The following is a 17,253-nucleotide window of genomic DNA, read 5'->3' as shown; positions in this document are numbered from 1 at the left end:
CTAGCGCATCACACCCCTCTCCTTAAAATCCCTGTGTGGTGGCGGCGTGCCGTCCTCCCATCCCTCCCGTGGTTGTCTGCTTTCTTTATTCTTTCTTTGTTCACTTAGATCGCGAGCTGGGCGGCCGTCCGCATCGTGCGCGCCACAAGCAATCTGTCTGCGCCCGCTGCGGCGGAGCCAGTGTCAGGCGCTGCCGCGGCAGCCCCCGACGCGGTCGACATCAAGATCCATGCGCCCTGCCTTCCAGCAAAACTTTGCGAAAGTTCTCTGCTTTGTCCTTCCCGCCTCCCTCCTCCTCACCTGGGCCGCGCCGAGCAGCCTCGCCACGCTCTCGCCTGCCGACGGTGCCGTCTGGCTCGCGCCCGACGAGCCGGAGCTTCGATATGTCGTTCGGCAGTACTCTGCGCCGGCGGCAGCCCTCTGTGCCGACCCCGAGGCCGCAGACCTCCTGCGCGACAGCCTGCAGGTGCCTGCATGGCGCGGCAGGCCCGCGGCCGAGTGCTGCCGCTGGCGGGGCGTCAGCTGCGGCTGGGACGGCGCGGTGACCAAGCTGGCGCTGAGCGGCTCGCGGGCCAACGGCTCGCTCCCCACCGGGCTTCCCTCCCTGCTTGCCTCGCTGCGCGTGCTCGACCTGAACGGGCTCTCCGCGCTCTCGGGCACGCTGCCGCCGCTGGGCCGTTGCACACGCCTCACGCACGCCTACCTCTTCGGCACGGCACTCTCGGGCACGCTGCCGCGCTCGCTGCCCGGCTCGCTGCAGGAGCTCGAGTGCTCGCGCTGCCGTCTCTCCGGCACGCTGCCCGACACACTCCCGCGCGCGCTGCAGTACCTCTTCCTCGAGTCGAACCGCCTCTCGGGCACGCTCCCGGCCTCCCTCTCCCGCCTCCGCTCCCTGACCGAGCTCGAGCTCTCGGACAACCGACTCGAGGGGTCGGTGCCCGCCGCGCTCGGGTCGCTCGGCCTGCGGCACCTCGACCTCACCGGCAACGAGAGGCTCACCGGCAGCCTCGCCACGGCGCCCCCCAAGTCGGGCTGCTCCGGAGGCAGCGACCGGTACCTGCGCGGCCGCATGGACGCGCAGCTCACGAGCAGCTTGCGGCCGCCAAAGTCGGACGGATAGAATCGCACCTCCTCCCATTGACGGGTGCGGGCGGTTCGCGCGGGGTGTGGTCCGGGTTGTGAGCGAGGTCTCTGTCCGCCGGAGAGAGGGAAGTCTGAACTGTGGCCAAAGTACAGGTTTCGACTTTCGTCTAGTCGTTCGTCTAGTCGATCGGCCCCCGGGCCACCCGCGCAAATTTTGATCAGCAAATTTCGAGGGGCGGCCGCAAATTGGCCCCTCTCTCATAGCCGCAGCCGCGAATGGTTGGGTAGTAGGGCTAGAGGGTCGCTCTACACTTAGCCTCTGCAGCGAGCGAGCGCTCAACTTAGCCCCCGCACGGAGCCGGGCTCAGACTTAGACGCTGGAAGGCCGGGGGCCATCATGAACTTAGACGACACGAGGCCAACTCCGGGTAAAACCCGGGTATACCTGCAAAAGTCCAGGTTTACCCGAAAAATACCTGGACGCGGTGGCCCGACCAGCGTATGCCGCGCACGACGCCATATCGCCGTCTCCCAGGGCCAGTGCGCTACTTGCGGCGCGCAACGCCTGCTCAAGTACGCGCACCGTACCATGTGCTGCCGCTATGCGTGCCTTAAGGCGGCTGCGGCGAAGCGGCGGCGCGGCATGCCGATGGCAGTGCGGACGATGCGGTTGCGATGTGTTCTGCTTCAAGATCGTGGCGGTGCTTGGCATGCACTTCTGCGATCCCAATCAGCTCATCGCAACGAAGCAGCGCAACAAGCTGGCTGCTGCCAACAAGGCCCTATGCTACCTCACGCGCGGATCGTTCAAAGAGGACCAGCATACACAGGCTTCTCTGACATGCGTTTGTTTGAGCTTGAGGCTATTTGTGAGAACTATTTGGCTAGATGTCGCCGAAGTGCGCTCAAGAAGCAGCAACGAGAATCGGAAGAGGAGGATGCTGAGGCGGCGATTGCTGAGCATGAGGAGGATCGATCGCCCGCCGCGCAGGCGAAGAAAATTTGGGCGCGAGCGCCGTATATCGCGTGCCATGGCCGACTTAGCCGGTGTAAGAGGCTCCCGCTGATCTTAGACCGCGTAAGCACTCCAGCGTGGCTAGCCACACTTAGACCCGTTAAGCCGCGAGGCTCAGAACTTAGACTACTACCCAACCACCAGTCAGCCGCGTAGCCGCAGCCCCAACTCTTGCCGCTCTTCCGTGTCGGGTTGTGACGAGGGGTGAGGGGACACGGATTGAAGATCCCTCACACCAAGATCGTGCAGGGCGGGGACACATGTCCCTAAATCCCATCTCGTCTCAGAGTTTGCCCGTTTTATTTATTTATTGAGGTAGATTTTGATTGTCAAACGTGTCCGTCTCTTGCCTCTTGGCACTTGGGGCACAGGATAGACTATTTTTTGGGGGATTATCGGATAGAGCATATACCGGCGGCGAACACCCAGGTGCGCAGGGAGGAGGAACATCGCGACTCTGCCCGCTCGCTCGACCCTTTTGCCGCGAGAGGGCGCCGGCCGCGAGTAAGAGGTGGCTGGCGCACTGAGGCATTTGGTGGCGTGGGGAGTGCGGAGAACGCTACTGGCGGCGTGACAGGGCCTCTCTCGGTTGCGTGTGCCGCCCATCGGCACGCGGGTGCGCAGACATCGCGACTCTCCCGCTCGCTCGACCCTTTTGCCGCGAGAGAGGGCGCCGGCCGGGTAGTGAGAAGAAAATGTAAACCTTCATGAGATTAACAGCAAAAACAGCAAAGCACTAAGGAAATGCGGGTGATCCTTCTTTTCTACCTGGCTAGGATTGAGAGCAGCGTCGCTCTTCAATCCTAGAAGCCGAAAGATTGTGAGCAGCACTCCTCGCAATCGCAGCATCTCTGTGCGATTGTGAGCACCCAGCGCAGGCTCGCAATCCTACATCTTCTAGGACTATGAAGCAGCTCCGCTCACAATGTGACTGGGGACGCCTACGACTAGGACTACTACCAGCGCGCTCACAATCCGAGCAAACTCTTAGGGTTGCGAGCAGCTTAGCTCACAATCCTAGTAACATGCCTCCGATTGCGAGCAGGAGCGCTCGCAATCCTAGAACTTTCGCCGATTGCGAGCGGCACCGCCCACACAGTCCTACGACTTCTAGGATTGCGAGCGGCTCCCCTCGCAATCGGTGCGACTACTGTTTGGATTGTGAGGAGACCCTCCCGGCGCGCTCACTCACAAGCGCTCGCGGCTGGAGCGATTGGGAGCGCCCTCTGTGCGCGTGCTAGCAGTCCTTCCTTGGATCTTTGGTACGATTGTGTGTGAGCGCAGCCGCTCATAGTCCTACAAGATGTAGGATGAGCAGCGCTCCTGCTCGCAATCGGAGGCATGTTACTAGGATTGTGAGCTAAGCTGCTCGCAACCCTAAGAGTTTGCTCGGATTGTGAGCGCGCTGGTAGTAGTCGTAGGCGTCCCCAGTCACATTGTGAGCGGAGCTGCTCATAGTCCTAGAAGATGTAGGATTGCGAGCGTGGGTGCTCACAATCGCTCAATCGCACAGACAGAGATGCTACGATTGCGAGGAGAGTGCTGCGTGTGTGTGTGTGTGTGTGTGTGTGTGTTCACTCACTCACTCAGGAGAGTGCTGCTCACAATCTTTCGACTCTAGGATCGAGAGCGACGCTTTAATGTTCGTTTGTGTGTGAATCGCACCTCAACCTCTCACAGACCAGCGCACAGCGCCTATCACGTATTTTCTTACCAATAACAAGGCTGTGAATGAGCTTGCCTGCGGCGCGGCTTCCGGCGGGTCGAGTGCAGAGCTAAGTGCCTCGCCGTCCTCGCAGGAGTCGCTTGGGCGGCTCCCGTGGTGTACCTGTGTTAGTGCCAGTCACATCGATGGTGTCGACTCGCACCAGCCTGTGCATCTCCGCCCTCTCCGCATGCGCGCTCGGCCTCCTCTGGCTCTACACGTCGCGAGAGGACGAGCAGGCCGCCACGCTGACAGTCACGTGGGGCCGCGGCGCCGCTGCTGTCGTCGTGCTCGGAGAGTGGGATGGCTGGAAGAAGGTGCCGTTATCCTTATTCGTCACGTAAAGGGAGAGCCTGACCGCGGCCTCGCTTGCGACAGGCGACGCGGCTATCCCACACACGAGGGATCCTGCACGCCGCAACCATCAAGCTACCCGAGGAGTGCCCGCGCCGTCAGCGCATCGGCGCACACGTCTGCTGCTACCGCTACGCCTATAAGCTCGGGCTCACCCCCTCGCTCGCGCGGACGCGTCGCTCTTTGGTGCACGACCCTATACGCGGACTACTGGGCGACGCACTACCATTTTCTCTCTCCGCTCTTGCCTCTCCTCAACCCTTTGTGGTGGCAAGCGCGGTGTGAGAGACAAGCCTTCACCAGCCTCGCCCTCCCTGCCGTCGCGCAGGTGCATGATCCGCGGCAGCCAGTCGATGTCCACGACGAGAGCGGGAGGACCGCCGCCCTAGGCTGCACATCTCGTACCGGGGGAGAGGCTGAAACACAAGCCGGCCGTGAGCTGCATGTTGAGCCGCATGTCCCGTTCCCACTCGTTCCCACACTCGCGATGAAGAGCGCCGCCTCTCTCTTCCCCGCCGCCTCTCTCCTCGCCCGCTTGTCTCACCGCCAGAATACGCGTGCCACCTCTGCGGTGGCCGCAGCCGCACCTCTTACGGCCACCCACCCGCCCCGCGGCACCGCTCGAGAGCTAACGCGCGCCGTCCTCCCGCGCAGGACTGTCAACGTGGCGTGTGTCTCGGTCAGCCGCCCCTCCGTGCACTCCGCCCCGCCGCTGGCCTCCCCGCCGCGCGCCGCCGCACAGGCCGCAGCAAACTCGACGTCGGCGATCGGCAAAGCGCGCTAGATGGTGAGCACACACCCCGGTATGCCGACTCGCCGACTCGAGAAAGGCCGTGCACCAAAGTCGTTCTCCTCAAGGACGTAGCGAGGGGTCGTCCGCGCTCCCTCGAATGCACACGCCCCAGTCTGTTGCACCAGCAGCCTCGTGCTCCCGCAATGCCCGAGCAGGCAGAGCGCGGCCGCGCGACGAGCCTGCGCCGTGCACCAAGCTGTCGTCGAGCCGGTGGGAGGTGCCGTCCGGCGGGGCGCTCCAGCCCTCTCCCCTCGCGCCGGGCAGCCGAGGAGGCCGCTCGTGGGATGAGTGCTGCGACGCGTGCGTGGCTGCGGGCAGCGGGTGCGGCGGCTTCAACTGGGCGGCCAGGCACGGTTGCGCCCTCTTCGCGCTGCACGCCATCGACGACCTCCACACCACCCTCTTTGCGACTGCGGGGGTGCGGCGGGAGGCGGTGCCGCGCGTGAGCGAGGCGTTGGTGGGGCTGGCCCGCCGCAGCCGCCCCAAGGCCAAGCCGACGACGGCCCTCGCCCCGCGGCGGGACCCTGTGTGAGCTGTGAGCTCTGTGTGAGCGCTCAGAGAGTGTACATGCCCGCGTGCCGCGGTGTGACTTGCTTATTTCCTTTACACGTGTTAGGGACATGAGTCCCCGCCCTCTGAGACTTATCGTTTCATTTACCAATTTCCTCTTGCTAGTTGCTTCTCTCGCGCCGCGAGAGTCACAACTCCGTCTTGGGGCCCGGCCCGCGCTCCCGCTCGCTCCGCAGCCGCTCAAGCTGCTGCTCGTCCAGCTCAATGTCGACTCCGCCCTCGAGCCCCGGGATGCGAGACGGGTGCACCCCCTCCTCGAGCAGGCGCAGCTGCTCCGCGCTGAGCCCGGGCATCTGCCGCAAATCGCCGAGCGGCGGCGAAGCGTGCGACGCCGGCTCGGCGGGCTCGGTGCCTGCAGCGCCCTCGCCGCCAAAACCGCCGTGCGCCGCCAGCTCCGCGATCTGATCGCTCGAGAGCGGCGCTGCGTGGCCCACCATGTCGGCGAGAGTGGTGTGCGCGCGCCCCTGCCGCGCCCACTTGTCCTCGAGCCAGCGCATGTTCTGCCGCACGCGTTCCGCCTCCCGCTCCTGAAGGCTGAAGACCGCGGGGTCGGGTGTGGGGCGATACAGGACCGAGCATTCGGAGGAAGACGAGTGCTACTGAATCCAAGGAGCAGTGCGTGCATGCACCAGGGGGGGGGGAGCCTTCCGCATCTACTCTCCTGCTCCTCCGCCTCCGCCTCCTCCAGAGCGCGCGAGACGGCGTCGAGGTCAGGGCCGACCGTGCCGCGGCGGCGCAGCAGCTCCTCGAGCTCGCGATGCTCGAGGAGGCGAGGCCACTCGCCGGCGCCCCCACCAAACTCGCCCACGCCGCCGCCGCCGGGCTCCACCCCCTGCGCGCCCTCGTCCGGCTTGCGCAAGGAGAGCCGCAGCAGCGAGCCGCCAGCCGTGATGTCCGTCGCCCGCAGCGGCAGCAGCATCCCCCACAGCTCCAGAGTGGCATTGTACACGCCACGCGGCTCTCCACTGCCGGAGGGGCCGGACCGCCCCCGCACGCAGAGATGCAAACTGCGACCGCTCAGCGTCGGCGGCGAGAGCGTCTCGAGCCGCCGCAGGCGGACGGTGACGTGGACGTGAGTCGCGCTCTGCGACCAGCGCAGCGGCGGTACGCCCCGCGCCGCGGCCTCAAGCTCTGCGACCAGCTCCGCGCTCGCCGGAAGCGCCCCTGCCCCTCCGCGGCGGGCGCTCTCCCCACGCCCACCCGCCGGCGCCGCTCCCGCCGCCCCCTTCGGCCTCCCTCCCGCGCTCGCTGCGGCGGGCTGGCCGGACCCCGCGTGCTCACCCGAGCCGCCGCCTCGACTGCGACTCTTCCGCGCCACCCTCCCGCCCCCCGCGCCGCGCGCTGCCTCCGCCCGCCGCACCGCCGCGACTCGCTCCTCAGCCGCCTCGAGTGACCGCTCGATCGCCCGCTGCTCGCTCACACGCAGCCGCAACGCCGCCAGCCGCCCCGCAGCAACGCGACCCGCCGCGCGCCCCGCCTGCCTCGCCGCCGCCGGCGCACCGCACTGCGCGCCGCACGCCTCCGCCCCCTCCTCCTCCTCCTGGCCCTCCTGCTGGTCCTCCTGCTCCTCCCGCCGCCGCTGCTGCTGCTCTAGGGCGAGCGCCGCTTCCTCGTCCTCGTCGAGCGAAGAGCCGTACCGGCCCAGCCTCACGAGACACACGTGCCGCAGCGTCGCGAGCGCCGCCAGCTCAAGCACGGGCGGCAGCGGCGCGAAGACTTGGCTCCGCGCGAGGGCAGCCAGGTGGGAGGGCGGCGCCGAGAGCACGGCAAGCGCCTCGAGCGTGATTGGGTCCTACGGTAGGCAGGTAGGTGATTGGGTCCTACGGTAGGCAGGTAGGTGATTGGGTCCTACGGTAGGCAGGTAGGTGATTGGGTCCTACGGTAGGCAGGTAGGTGATTGGGTCCTACAGTCGTCAGCAAGGGGTCCGTGCAGTGTACCCGGAGCATCGCGGGCCACGAGTGCAGTGAGTACAGCTGAATACAGCGGAGACCAGCGGGAGACGGCCGAATACCGTGTCCTCTCGAGCGCTCGAGCGCACGGCGTCTCTCTTCCGCCTCTAGGCAAGCCGGGCCAGCGTGCCGCTCGGGTGGAGCCGCAGCTCCGCCTCGAGTGCGAGGCCGAGGCGCGACTGCAGCAGCTGCTCCCGCTCGCGCAGAGAGCCCTGTGCGAGGGTCGACGCCTGCGCCGGCAACGGCGGGAGGGGCGGCGGCGGAGAGGGAGGGCGTGGCGAGGGTGGCGGGGAGAGGGAGGGAGAGTGCGGGTGAGGCGGTGAGGCAAGTGGCAGTGGCAACGGTAACGGTGGCGGCGGCGGCGGGCTCGGTGCCGTGGCGAAGGCGGAGGCGGAGAGGGGGGCGAGGAGGGGAGAGGGGGAGGGGGGGAGGGGGGGGGGGGGGGCCTCGATGTGGAAGCCGACGGCGTCGTGCGGGTTGGCCGCCAACACCTCGCCGCGCGCCACGAGCAGCTCGGCGTTGGTGCGAGGCCCAAAGTCGAGCCGCACCTGCGCGGACGTGTCATGGACGCGCCATGGACGTGTCATGGACGTGTCGTGTCATGGGCGTGTCGTGTCGAGCCGCACCGGCGCCGACGCGGAGAGGCGACGTTGCGCGACCAGCCGGAGCGAGCCGTCCGCCGCCCACTCGACGCGCGCTGTGGCCGCCTCGGACGGGACCGCGCGCCGTGCCGCCGGAGCGCCGTCGAGGCTCGCGCCTGCGGACGCGTCGCGGACGAGTCGAGTGTGCCCTAGACACTTCCTAGACACTTCCTAGACACTTCCTAGACACTTCCTAGAGTCGAGTGTGCCCTAGACACTTCCTAGACACTTCCTAGACACTTCCTAGAGTCGAGTGTGCCCTAGACACTTCCTAGACACTTCCTAGACACTTCCTAGAGTCGAGTGTGCCCTAGACACTTCCTAGACACTTCCTAGACACTTCCTAGAGTCGAGTGTGCCCTAGACACTTCCTAGACACTTCCTAGACACTTCCTAGAGTCGAGTGTGCCCTGGGCGTGCGATGGGCGCGGGCTGGGGCGCGGCGGCTAGAGAGGGGCGTTGGCAGGGAACAACAGCGTTGTGGGTGAAATGGGAGACGGAGAGTGTGTTGGAAGTGTGTTGGAAGTGTGTTGGAAGTGTCCTGTGTGCCCCAGCGCCTCGCCTCGCTCATCCTCATCCGAAGACCCGTGGGCGGCGGAGCACAGCGCAGCCGCTACGGCGTGCACCTCCTCCTCCTCCTCCTCCTCCCCCTCCTGTGCGTCGTTGACGTCCATCGCATCGGTGACGAGCGCCTCACGTTGCGACTGCAACTCCTCCGCCGTCGCCCACTGCGCACGGCCGCCGCCGCGTAGCGCCGCCCTCGACTCTCGCCGCCGCTCGCCGGCGAGCGGTGGGCGCGTCACGGCGCACCGCCAGGCGACCGAGAGCGCCCACCGCCAGCGAGGCAGCGCCGGAGCGGTGCCGTTGAAGGGCGAGCCGCGCCGCCGCGCGATCCGCCGGACGTGGCGGTGCGTCTCCTCCACCTCGGACCGCAAGCTCTCGGCGAGGCCGTGCGCGTCGGTGCCTCTCAGCTCGGCGAGGCGTGCCGCCGACAGCATCACCGGCAGGTGGGACAGCTCTTCCTCCGTCGGCAGCTGCCGCACTAGCGGCGGAGGCGGCCCACCCGCTGGCGCTGCTGCGGTGGCGGAGGCGCGCGCGTCCTCGAGGAGCAAGGCGAGTGCGAGCATGAAGGGAGGTGTGTCGAGCTCGGGGAACTCCCTCGCAACAAAGGCGAGCCCGGCTGCGTGCCGAGGATGCTCCGAGGTGATGAGCGCCGATGGCGGCAGGACGAGGAGGGGCGCGCCGGCCTCAACGGGCTGGGCGGTGAGGAGCCTGCCGCGCCGCAGCGTTGTCATGACACCTTTGGCCGCGTTGGGTAGCGAGGATTGGTGTGACGCGATCCACGCAGGCCGACCGTCAGTGCACGGAGTTGCCCCTTCTCCGACTGCCCCAGCAGGGTGTGACCCCTGCGTCCCCCGAGACCTAGCGGGGGTGGGTTGGAGGGGGCTCGCTGCAAGGAAGGGCGGTGTAAGAAGCCGATCCCCGTAGTCCGCCCCATTCCTCCCCATCGGGCCGCATGAGCGGCCTCGCCTCGCAGATTCGTTTCTCGCGCCTGGGTCAGGCGCGCGGGGCATCCCCCAGTCCAGCAGCGAGGGCAGTGTACTACCCACCGAATGGTGAGACGCTCTCCAGGTAACCAACGCGGGTCTGGGCGCAGAATGGGTTAGGCTCGTATATCGCGCACGCAGCGGCCAGCAGCTAGCGCGATGCCACACTTTTCTCTGGGCTATTCTATCGCTGTCGTCATTCCGTTCAGTCTTCACTTACCGTAGCAGGCGTGTGAGAGTGGTGCCCTCTGCTTGTAAACGTGTCTTGTGTCATCACTTTTTCTCTAATGCTGTCTTCGTACCTCCAGGTTACTAAGGGCCGTCCGGTACTATGCCCTAATGCGCCTGCGGGCGGACCCTTACAGATCACAGATCACTATGCCCCCTAACACACACAAGCTGGTAGCTGCCTAGCTGGCACTTCTCTTCCCGCCCCTGCAATCATGTCATGCCTGCAATTATATACACAATATTATCGCGGATGTGTGCCTGCCGCGCACACACTCACATTACGACGAGGAGCGCGGACCTCGCCTCATTCGCCACCGCCTCCATCGTCGCCACCGTCGCCAGCGTCGGCAGAGTCGGCCGTGAAGCCCGCGTCGGCCGCGCCCTCCGCCTCGCGCGTTCTCCGCGCTGCGGCGAGGTGCCAGAGCCAAAAGTAGAGCCGGCCTGCGCACACGGTCGCGGCAAGCGTGTAGAGCAGCACGGCACCTGCCTCCACCTCCTCCTCCTCAGCCTCCTCGGCGTGGGCTCTGGCCTCTGCATCCGCTAGTAGCGCGCAACTTCCGAGGAAGAGCGCCTTGATGAACGGATGCCAGCTCCAGCCGAGCGACATGCCGATCGTGTGCTCAACAAAGGCCTACAGGCGAGACATCATCCAAGCTGGCTTGGCCAGGTTCGGAGCATCCGGCTGATGTGCGCTGCAAGGCCTCGCGAGTCATCTCGGTCGCCTCACGGATGCCGACCCCCGGCCCCGGCGCGGCGATCGCCCCCAGGCCGACCTTCTGTCCCGACGAGGGCAGCAGCGCCCTCATCACAGCCAGCAGCGCCATTGAGACGGCCAGGGCAGCCTTCTCCAAGATGGGGGCGTCGCCGCTCGAGACGACAACGGACGTCTGCTGCGACACTGCGATCGTGGTGAGGATGGCGTTGAGGATCTGGAAGGCAACGTAGAAGGCGAAAAGCTTGATCGCAAAGTCGAAGAAGACGGGCCGTTGCGAGAGGAGCGGCGAGAGGCTGTGGGGGAGGGTGGCGGGGGGCGTCAGAGCCAGAACGTCGGGAAGCGGCAGCGGGCTGTGCATGCAGCGAGGTAGAGACGCCCTGCCTAGTGTGAGTCCAGGAGCTCCCAAGCGGCGATGAGGCAATGTCTTGGTACAATGGTAGTGTCACCTCGCTAGCACGCGCGGGAGCCAGAGGAACGCGGCCATAGCCCACATGGCCTGGCAAAGCGCCGGGTCTGGCAGCCGCACCTGTGGCAATCAATCGCGCTTGGTCCGCAGTAATACGTCCGAGGAAGGGAGATAATTCGGAGCCGGCGAGAGCAGAGAGCGAGGAGGAGCAACAGAGACGCTGGCCAGCGGCTAGCGCCGAGGGGAGAACACGCACGCGCGCAACTGCTGGCTGAGTCAGCGGCAGCCGCACCTCGGTGACAAGGCCTGCAGTGTAGGCGGCGAGGTACTCGGGCGCCTATGGCAAGAGCGTGCCACACCTCTCAACGGCCTCACCGCGACCATCCGTCGCCCTCGGGGTTGGTCTCTAGCTGACGTTGAAGGCGAGCTCGCTTTTGCTAGTGGCGTTGAGGATGGCGGCGGACGACAGGGCGAGAAAATTGGACGCGAGGGTGGTGATGCCGACGGCGTACCTCCGCGCGAGGTTTTTGTCGCCAGGCTCGGTCAGCCTCCGCTTCAGCTCGTTGAGTGTCGCAAAGAGCAGCAGCGCAAAGGCGAGGTAGTACAATGCAAAGAGCAGATCGCCGTTGGATTCGTCGTCACGGCACTTGAGCGCTGAGGGCGTGACAGTGCCGGAGGTTGTCATCCCGACCACGGCAGGCATCAGGGAGACGATTGGTCCCTTCACAAAGCAGTGCCCAACGCAGACCTGGTTGGCGAGCGCGCCCAGTGTGAGTATCACCGCCAGGCAGCGCAGGTCAAACGCGCATGTCGTCGTGGCGTGCAGGGGAATGCCCGACGCGATTGGCATGGCCACCTGTGAGCCAAAGAGCCAACTCAGACGTCAAACGTGTCTGCTTTATCACGTTCTGGTCTTGGAGCACCTCGAATAGGAGGTCTGCCCAGGCGCGCGCGAGGATCACCGCCAGCACGTTCTGGCCCACTGCGATCACCTCAATCGTCTTTGCATCCGAGCAGCCGCACCTCTGCTCCGCCGCAGCGGACGGCTCGGCCTCTGACGCTGCTGGCTGCCGACCATCGTACTCCATCGCCTGCTCGTCGCCCATCGCATCGTCGTCACTCGACGAGCCGCGACTCTTGTTCTCGGGCAAGAGGCCCGTCTTCATTGCCGGGCCCAGCGACCCAGCCAGTGTCGGGGCGGAATCGACAGGTGACACACGAACACTCGTACGTTTTACGACCTGAGTTCCGTCCACATGCAGCCCCCCCCCCTCGGTCTCTCTCTCTCTCTCTCTCTCTCTCTCTCTCTCTCTCTCTCTCTCTCTCTCTCTCTCTCTCTCTCTCTCTCTCTCTCTCTCTCTCTCTCTCCTGTATACGTTTAATTAATACCAGAGACCGGACCGGACCTAAATAGGCTCCATTCCAGTCATTCCACCTAACTCCAGGCCGCGCTCACTTAACCTTGTGGCTGATTGGCAACGAGCGGCCGACCTTCAACGAGGCGGTCTGGATCACGGGGCATGGCATTTACCACACCCTCTGATCTCACTGCAGCATCTCCTCAAACTCTGGCCCAAAGCGATGCTCGGCCTTTGTGGGGCGGCCCTTGCTCACGTCCGTCTCGTTTGGGTCAAGTGCAACCTGGCCGGTCTCGCCGAGGGTGAGCGCCACTGAAGGTAGGGATGAAGTGAAGCCGAGCGAGAGGAAACGGCCAATGGTGACGGGGTCCCATACCGGCAGACCGGTGCCGAGCTTGATGGCCCACGAAAACCCGCCCGCCTCGGTGCACTCGATGAGCCACGCGCATATGGCGGGGTCCTCACAAGCCACCTGCTTGCAGTACTTCGCAATCTCGATGGCGATTGAGCGGCGGTCATCCACTCCCGAGTCGTCCGCCAGCGCCGTCTTGAAGGAATTCACGGTGTCGAGGCCGACAACCTGCTCGTGCGGCATAAGCACCAAGGTGAGCGTGATTGCAGGCGGCAACGGCTGGGATGCGGGCGGCGGCTGGGCAAGCCTTGAACCGGGGATCGGAGAAGTTGATCTCGATGCCGCTCGGCTGCACTGCTGCCGGCACTGCCCGCGTGCGCGCCTCCTCTTTCTGTAGCTCGATGACGCTGGCAAGCTTCTTTTGCATCTTCATCAGGCTACCTTTGCTGGCTGTCAGGATGCCAATCTTGCCGCCCACCGGGATGGTGGCGAGGAGCGGGAGTGACAGCACGAGAGAGCTGAGCATGACGGGACAAGCCCTGCCGCCCGCGTACTGCTGGGCAAAGTCGCGCACGTACACCTGCCAGTAGACTAGAAAGCCACAGTCGCCGACGATGAAGTCCGCTCCTGCGTCGATCAGCTTCTTAACTGCTCCGTCGAGGTTGCTCATAACGTAGCAGGGTAGCGGCTCGCCTTCCTGAGCCCTCTTGAAGGTAAGCCCCTCGACTGTGGCCGAGACTAGCCGAAAATCAAAGGATCGTGGGTCGAGTATGTCTCCCAAGTTGGTCTGGTAGTCGTAGTCGATGCGCAACACGCCCATCGTCACCTGCCGGAGACCTGCAAACATCGCGACTTGCGCCAGGCCATCGTCGAGTCTCGTCGGGCAGGCCTTTGCTGCAGCTGTGTCGGTCGGGCATGCAGCGATGGTGCTGCTCTTGGCCTTGTCCTTACGCGTCTTTGAGGACGCAGAGCCCATCGGTCCTTTGTTCGTCTACCTATCGCCAACCGGGAGAGCTCGGGAAGGGACTCTCGCCACCCGCGTCAAATTGAAGGAGCTGCGAGGCACGCCTCTTCTGGCGGGGGTACCTAGGTATCCCCTATCCCATCGACTGCATTCACATAAACGCACAAACCCCGGCCCCGAAATCGCACAGTGACACGGTCACTCTTTCTTTATACTTAAATTAGCTCAGGCGAGGCAAAGCTTGGCGAGATTTCCAACAAAATGCATTAATTAGATGAGCAGCGCGAGGTCTCGCACACACAAACAAGTTGCGCGAGCGTTGCAACGTTAGAGTTGTTTGGTATTGCTGAAAATCTCTCTCTTGCAACGTGCTCCTTCACCCGGAAGCAATTAAAAAGAGAAAAACATGTTCGAAAGTCGTTGAGGGCGAAGATTAGTACAAAACACACTCGGGGAGGGCTGCTTGAGGCGTCGCGGTGAATCCCGATATGCGCTGACGCGCACGCGCCACGCGGTCTAACTAGGAGCGGCGAAGGCATGTCGGACGACGAGGATTGGAGCAGCCTGCTAGCAGACTACCCCTTCGACCTGCCGGACCTGCCCGACGATAGTCCATCTTTTACCTCCCACTCCCGCGCCTCCAGCTCGGCGGATGGCGAGCGGGCAGCGAAACAAGCCTCGCCTGCAGTGGTGGTGACCTCCTGCTGGGGCGGCCAGCTGATGAAGGACTCATCGCGGTGCACGGAGTTTACCCGAAGTGGTCGCGACTTCAGGCACATGTTTTGCCCAATCTGCTCTCGGTGCGGCATTGCGGTTCCCGTCGGACGTACCCGCGCACTCACCGTGGGGCATGCTGACTCCCCAGAGAACAGCCGTGGGCGTGGCGTGTGGTCGGTTGGCCACCCACGATTTCGAGTCATCAACAACACCACCCGGGCCTCCCCGCCGGCGCTGGTCATCATCGAAGATGAGTCAGAACTTGCTGCTGGTCGGTCGGCGGCAGCGGCCTCGCGGTCCTGCGAAGACGGCGTGGCGCTCCCCTCGGAAGCTGAGCAGGCCAGGGCTGACGCATTGAGCGCCCTGGACGCCGTGCCACCAGATTGGATATCTTCCAACGGGATGGTGGAGATGCGCCTCTCCAAGGGGACGCTCGTACCCTCCGCGACTCTGAACCATCTCGTGGACCCGCTTGCACTCACCGTGTCCGACGCCTTCAAACGGGTGTGTGATCGCATCGAGGCGGAGATCACATCCATCGCGGCCACCTCCCTGTCCGCCGCGGAGGAGCTCGCTCGCTATGGCGGCAGCGCCACCGAGCGCAGCGAGGTCTTGCGGCGGCTGAAAGAGGCGCTCGACCCTGCGGCATCTGACGCTATGAGCGAGTCTGGCAACAGGCTGCAAAAGGATGCGCGTTTAACAGAACTGCAGGGGCTGCTCGATCGCATCGAAGCGGAGCTAGGCAACGGTGGCGACGATGGCGGGGAGTCTCAGTTGTTTAGTTCAGCTATTCCGCCATCCCCCACGCCGTCGCCCCCAGAGCCACTGACTTCTGGCGGCTCCCCTCTCGGCTTTGTGTCGCTGCAGGAGCCGCACAAACACTTCTTCATCTTCACCGCCTCGATTATAGCCGCGGTCAGCATCAACTTGTGCTGCGCGCTGCCATTGGACAGTGGGTCCACCTCCGAAAACTCGCATCTGCTGAATCACAGGGCACGAGCCGCCCTCTCTGCTGCCTGCTCAGATCCGATGCTCCAGCTCATCCTGGCCGCCGCTTGCTCTCTCGCGATCGGAATCGCGACGCTTCCCCCAGACAAATACGATGCGCTCTTCTGCATCGTCTCGGTAGTGGGCCTCTTCCTCCGACTGATTCACACACTGCTGTTCCCGAGGGAATCAGTCCTTCACCATGATGAGTATGTTCATCCGGTCATGTACGCTTCGTTCAGCTCCTGCTTTGGCTTAACTCTGGGCACGCTGCGAAGGGCCGACCTTGCCATCCTGGCATATGGCTGCGGCGAGGCGATTAGCTTTGCCACCTTCATCACCGCGCTGGTGCGCTTTGGTTGCCGGCTTGCCCTCTTCCCGCTGTGCTGCTTTGACCTGGCAGTCCTGCCCTGGTTCACCGCTGCGTTCCTCACAGCTCGCAGGTATCGGGGTGGTGCGAAAGCGTCTGAGTTTCCGGTGTCATCGGAATTAACGGGGTGCTCTGATGTCGTCTAGCTAGGTAGGGAGGCACGGGCATGTGGGGTCCTCAGGGCGGGGGGCGGGGGAGTGGGGTGCTTGCACACTACACTCCGCCGTCCCCTCCTTTTTTCGACTCGTCGGACGTGCCGGCTGCCGCTGACACGGGCAGTGGACGGCCGGGATTTTTTTATTTTCATTTCTTTTTCTCACTTTCTTTTACTTTTCTCTGGTGTCCGGTTGGCCCGTCTTGCGATTTCTCGCGAAAAAATGCGTCGCTTGGTACACGATAATTATCGTATCCTTTTCTTTTGTATTGGGATCTCATTTCAATATATCGCGGCCGGCCCGCCTCAGAACACGCTCTCCCCTCTCAGAAGTGACCCACTCGCGGTCATCCCATCCTTCTCTGAGGCGCCCGCACCACCCAGGCACCACCGCTCTCTCAAGCGCAAGGCCGGCCGCAAGTTGGGCCGAGAGCTGTGCGGTCTTAAGTGAAGACAGGGCGCGTGCACGTCCGGCGCATGCGTGCGAGCGGGTGCGGCGGGGGCGGGATGTGCGTTGGAGCTCCAAAACGGCGAGGAGGCCCAGCTCAGGTGGCGATGCGCAGCCGCCCCGGAGGCCCGAGCTCACCTGGCATTGGGTCAGAGATGATAGAGGGGGGGGGGGGGGGGGCAAACCCCCAAACGTTTTAACCTTGGCGTGGAAAAAAAATCCGGGGGGGGGGGGGGGGAAACCCCCCCCCTCCGGGCCTTTGGGGCCCCTTTTACCCCCCCCCAAAACCCTTATTTTAGGGTTAACCCCCCCGGGGACCCCCCTTTGGGGGGGCTCGGGTTTTTTATCGGGGGGGGAAAAGCCTTGGGCTTTCCCCCCCCCTTTTAAAACGGGGGGACCCCAGTTTAAAAAGCCCCGGTTACCCCTTCCCCGGTCGCGGAGGAAGTCTCGACGTACTGAGCGCCCGCGCGCGCGGCAACCCCGCGCAGCGCCTGCGCGTCCACTGCTCGCTCGTCGGCCAAGTCGATCTTTGTGCCCACCAGGAGGAGGGGCGTGCCCGGCGCGCAGTACTCCTGCACCGCCGCCAGCCAAGCATCGCACGCGCCGATCGCGTCCTCGGAGGTCGTGTCCACACACAGCAGCACGCAGTGGGCGACGCGGTAGTACGACGTGGTGATGGAGCGGAAGCGCTCGTGCCCCGTGCTGTCCCACAGGTGTAGCCGCAGCGTTTTGTTGTCCGTGCCGGAGATGGTCGCCACGCTGAAGTCCACGCCCACGGTCGACGTGGTCCGCGCGTCGAATGTTGAGGTGCGCAGTCGCGTCACGAGCGACGTCTTGCCGCACGCAACGTTTCCTACCAGCAGCACCTTGTGGCACGCGTCGTACCGGTCCAT

At 64.6% G+C, this 17,253-nt stretch overlaps 8 protein-coding genes across 8 annotated transcripts; 3 read left to right on the top strand and 5 right to left on the bottom strand.

The window, feature by feature from the left end:
- Positions 1–121: 121 nt before the first annotated feature.
- Positions 122–2,442, top strand: EMIHUDRAFT_465000 (hypothetical protein). Its single transcript, XM_005763931.1, has 3 exons — positions 122–1,221; positions 1,250–1,331; positions 2,409–2,442. The coding sequence occupies exon 1, from the start codon at positions 230–232 to the stop codon at positions 1,118–1,120; it is 891 nt and encodes a 296-aa protein (XP_005763988.1). The 5' UTR covers positions 122–229; the 3' UTR covers positions 1,121–1,221; positions 1,250–1,331; positions 2,409–2,442.
- A 1,507-nt stretch (positions 2,443–3,949) lies between these two features.
- EMIHUDRAFT_214377 (hypothetical protein) lies at positions 3,950–5,482 on the top strand (the record flags this gene model as incomplete). Its single annotated transcript, XM_005763930.1, has 4 exons — positions 3,950–4,120; positions 4,182–4,343; positions 4,812–4,851; positions 5,106–5,482. The coding sequence occupies 4 exons, from the start codon at positions 3,950–3,952 to the stop codon at positions 5,480–5,482; spliced, it is 750 nt and encodes a 249-aa protein (XP_005763987.1).
- Positions 5,483–5,648: 166 nt separating this feature from the next.
- Positions 5,649–5,960, bottom strand: EMIHUDRAFT_357699 (hypothetical protein; the record flags this gene model as incomplete). Its single annotated transcript, XM_005763929.1, has 1 exon — positions 5,649–5,960. One exon carries the CDS (start codon positions 5,955–5,957, stop codon positions 5,649–5,651), a length of 309 nt encoding a protein of 102 aa, XP_005763986.1.
- Positions 5,961–8,504: 2,544 nt separating this feature from the next.
- On the bottom strand, positions 8,505–9,406 carry EMIHUDRAFT_214375 (Hypothetical protein; the record flags this gene model as incomplete). The annotated part of the gene is made up of 2 exons (XM_005763928.1): positions 8,505–8,521; positions 8,809–9,406. The coding sequence occupies 2 exons, from the start codon at positions 9,404–9,406 to the stop codon at positions 8,505–8,507; spliced, it is 615 nt and encodes a 204-aa protein (XP_005763985.1).
- A 787-nt stretch (positions 9,407–10,193) lies between these two features.
- Positions 10,194–12,176, bottom strand: EMIHUDRAFT_214374 (hypothetical protein; the record flags this gene model as incomplete). The annotated part of the gene is made up of 6 exons (XM_005763927.1): positions 10,194–10,520; positions 10,627–10,897; positions 11,051–11,130; positions 11,303–11,347; positions 11,426–11,866; positions 11,934–12,176. The coding sequence occupies 6 exons, from the start codon at positions 12,174–12,176 to the stop codon at positions 10,194–10,196; spliced, it is 1,407 nt and encodes a 468-aa protein (XP_005763984.1).
- Positions 12,177–12,375: 199 nt separating this feature from the next.
- EMIHUDRAFT_437551 (hypothetical protein) lies at positions 12,376–13,753 on the bottom strand. Its single transcript, XM_005763926.1, has 2 exons — positions 13,028–13,753; positions 12,376–12,948 (listed from the first exon to the last, which is right to left on the bottom strand). Exons 1-2 carry the CDS (start codon positions 13,694–13,696, stop codon positions 12,556–12,558), a joined length of 1,062 nt encoding a protein of 353 aa, XP_005763983.1. The 5' UTR covers positions 13,697–13,753; the 3' UTR covers positions 12,376–12,555.
- Positions 13,754–14,221: 468 nt separating this feature from the next.
- EMIHUDRAFT_214372 (hypothetical protein) lies at positions 14,222–15,904 on the top strand (the record flags this gene model as incomplete). The annotated part of the gene is made up of 1 exon (XM_005763925.1): positions 14,222–15,904. One exon carries the CDS (start codon positions 14,222–14,224, stop codon positions 15,902–15,904), a length of 1,683 nt encoding a protein of 560 aa, XP_005763982.1.
- Positions 15,905–16,764: 860 nt separating this feature from the next.
- EMIHUDRAFT_67370 (GTP-binding protein) lies at positions 16,765–17,253 on the bottom strand (the record flags this gene model as incomplete). The annotated part of the gene is made up of 1 exon (XM_005763924.1): positions 16,765–17,253. One exon carries the CDS (start codon positions 17,251–17,253, stop codon positions 16,765–16,767), a length of 489 nt encoding a protein of 162 aa, XP_005763981.1.

Source organism: Emiliania huxleyi (assembly GCF_000372725.1).
Source record: "Emiliania huxleyi CCMP1516 unplaced genomic scaffold EMIHUscaffold_61, whole genome shotgun sequence".
Lineage (NCBI taxonomy): Eukaryota > Haptophyta > Isochrysidales > Noelaerhabdaceae > Emiliania > Emiliania huxleyi.
The sequence above is the reverse complement of the archived record's forward strand: the minus strand, read 5'-3'. Positions and strand labels throughout refer to the sequence as shown.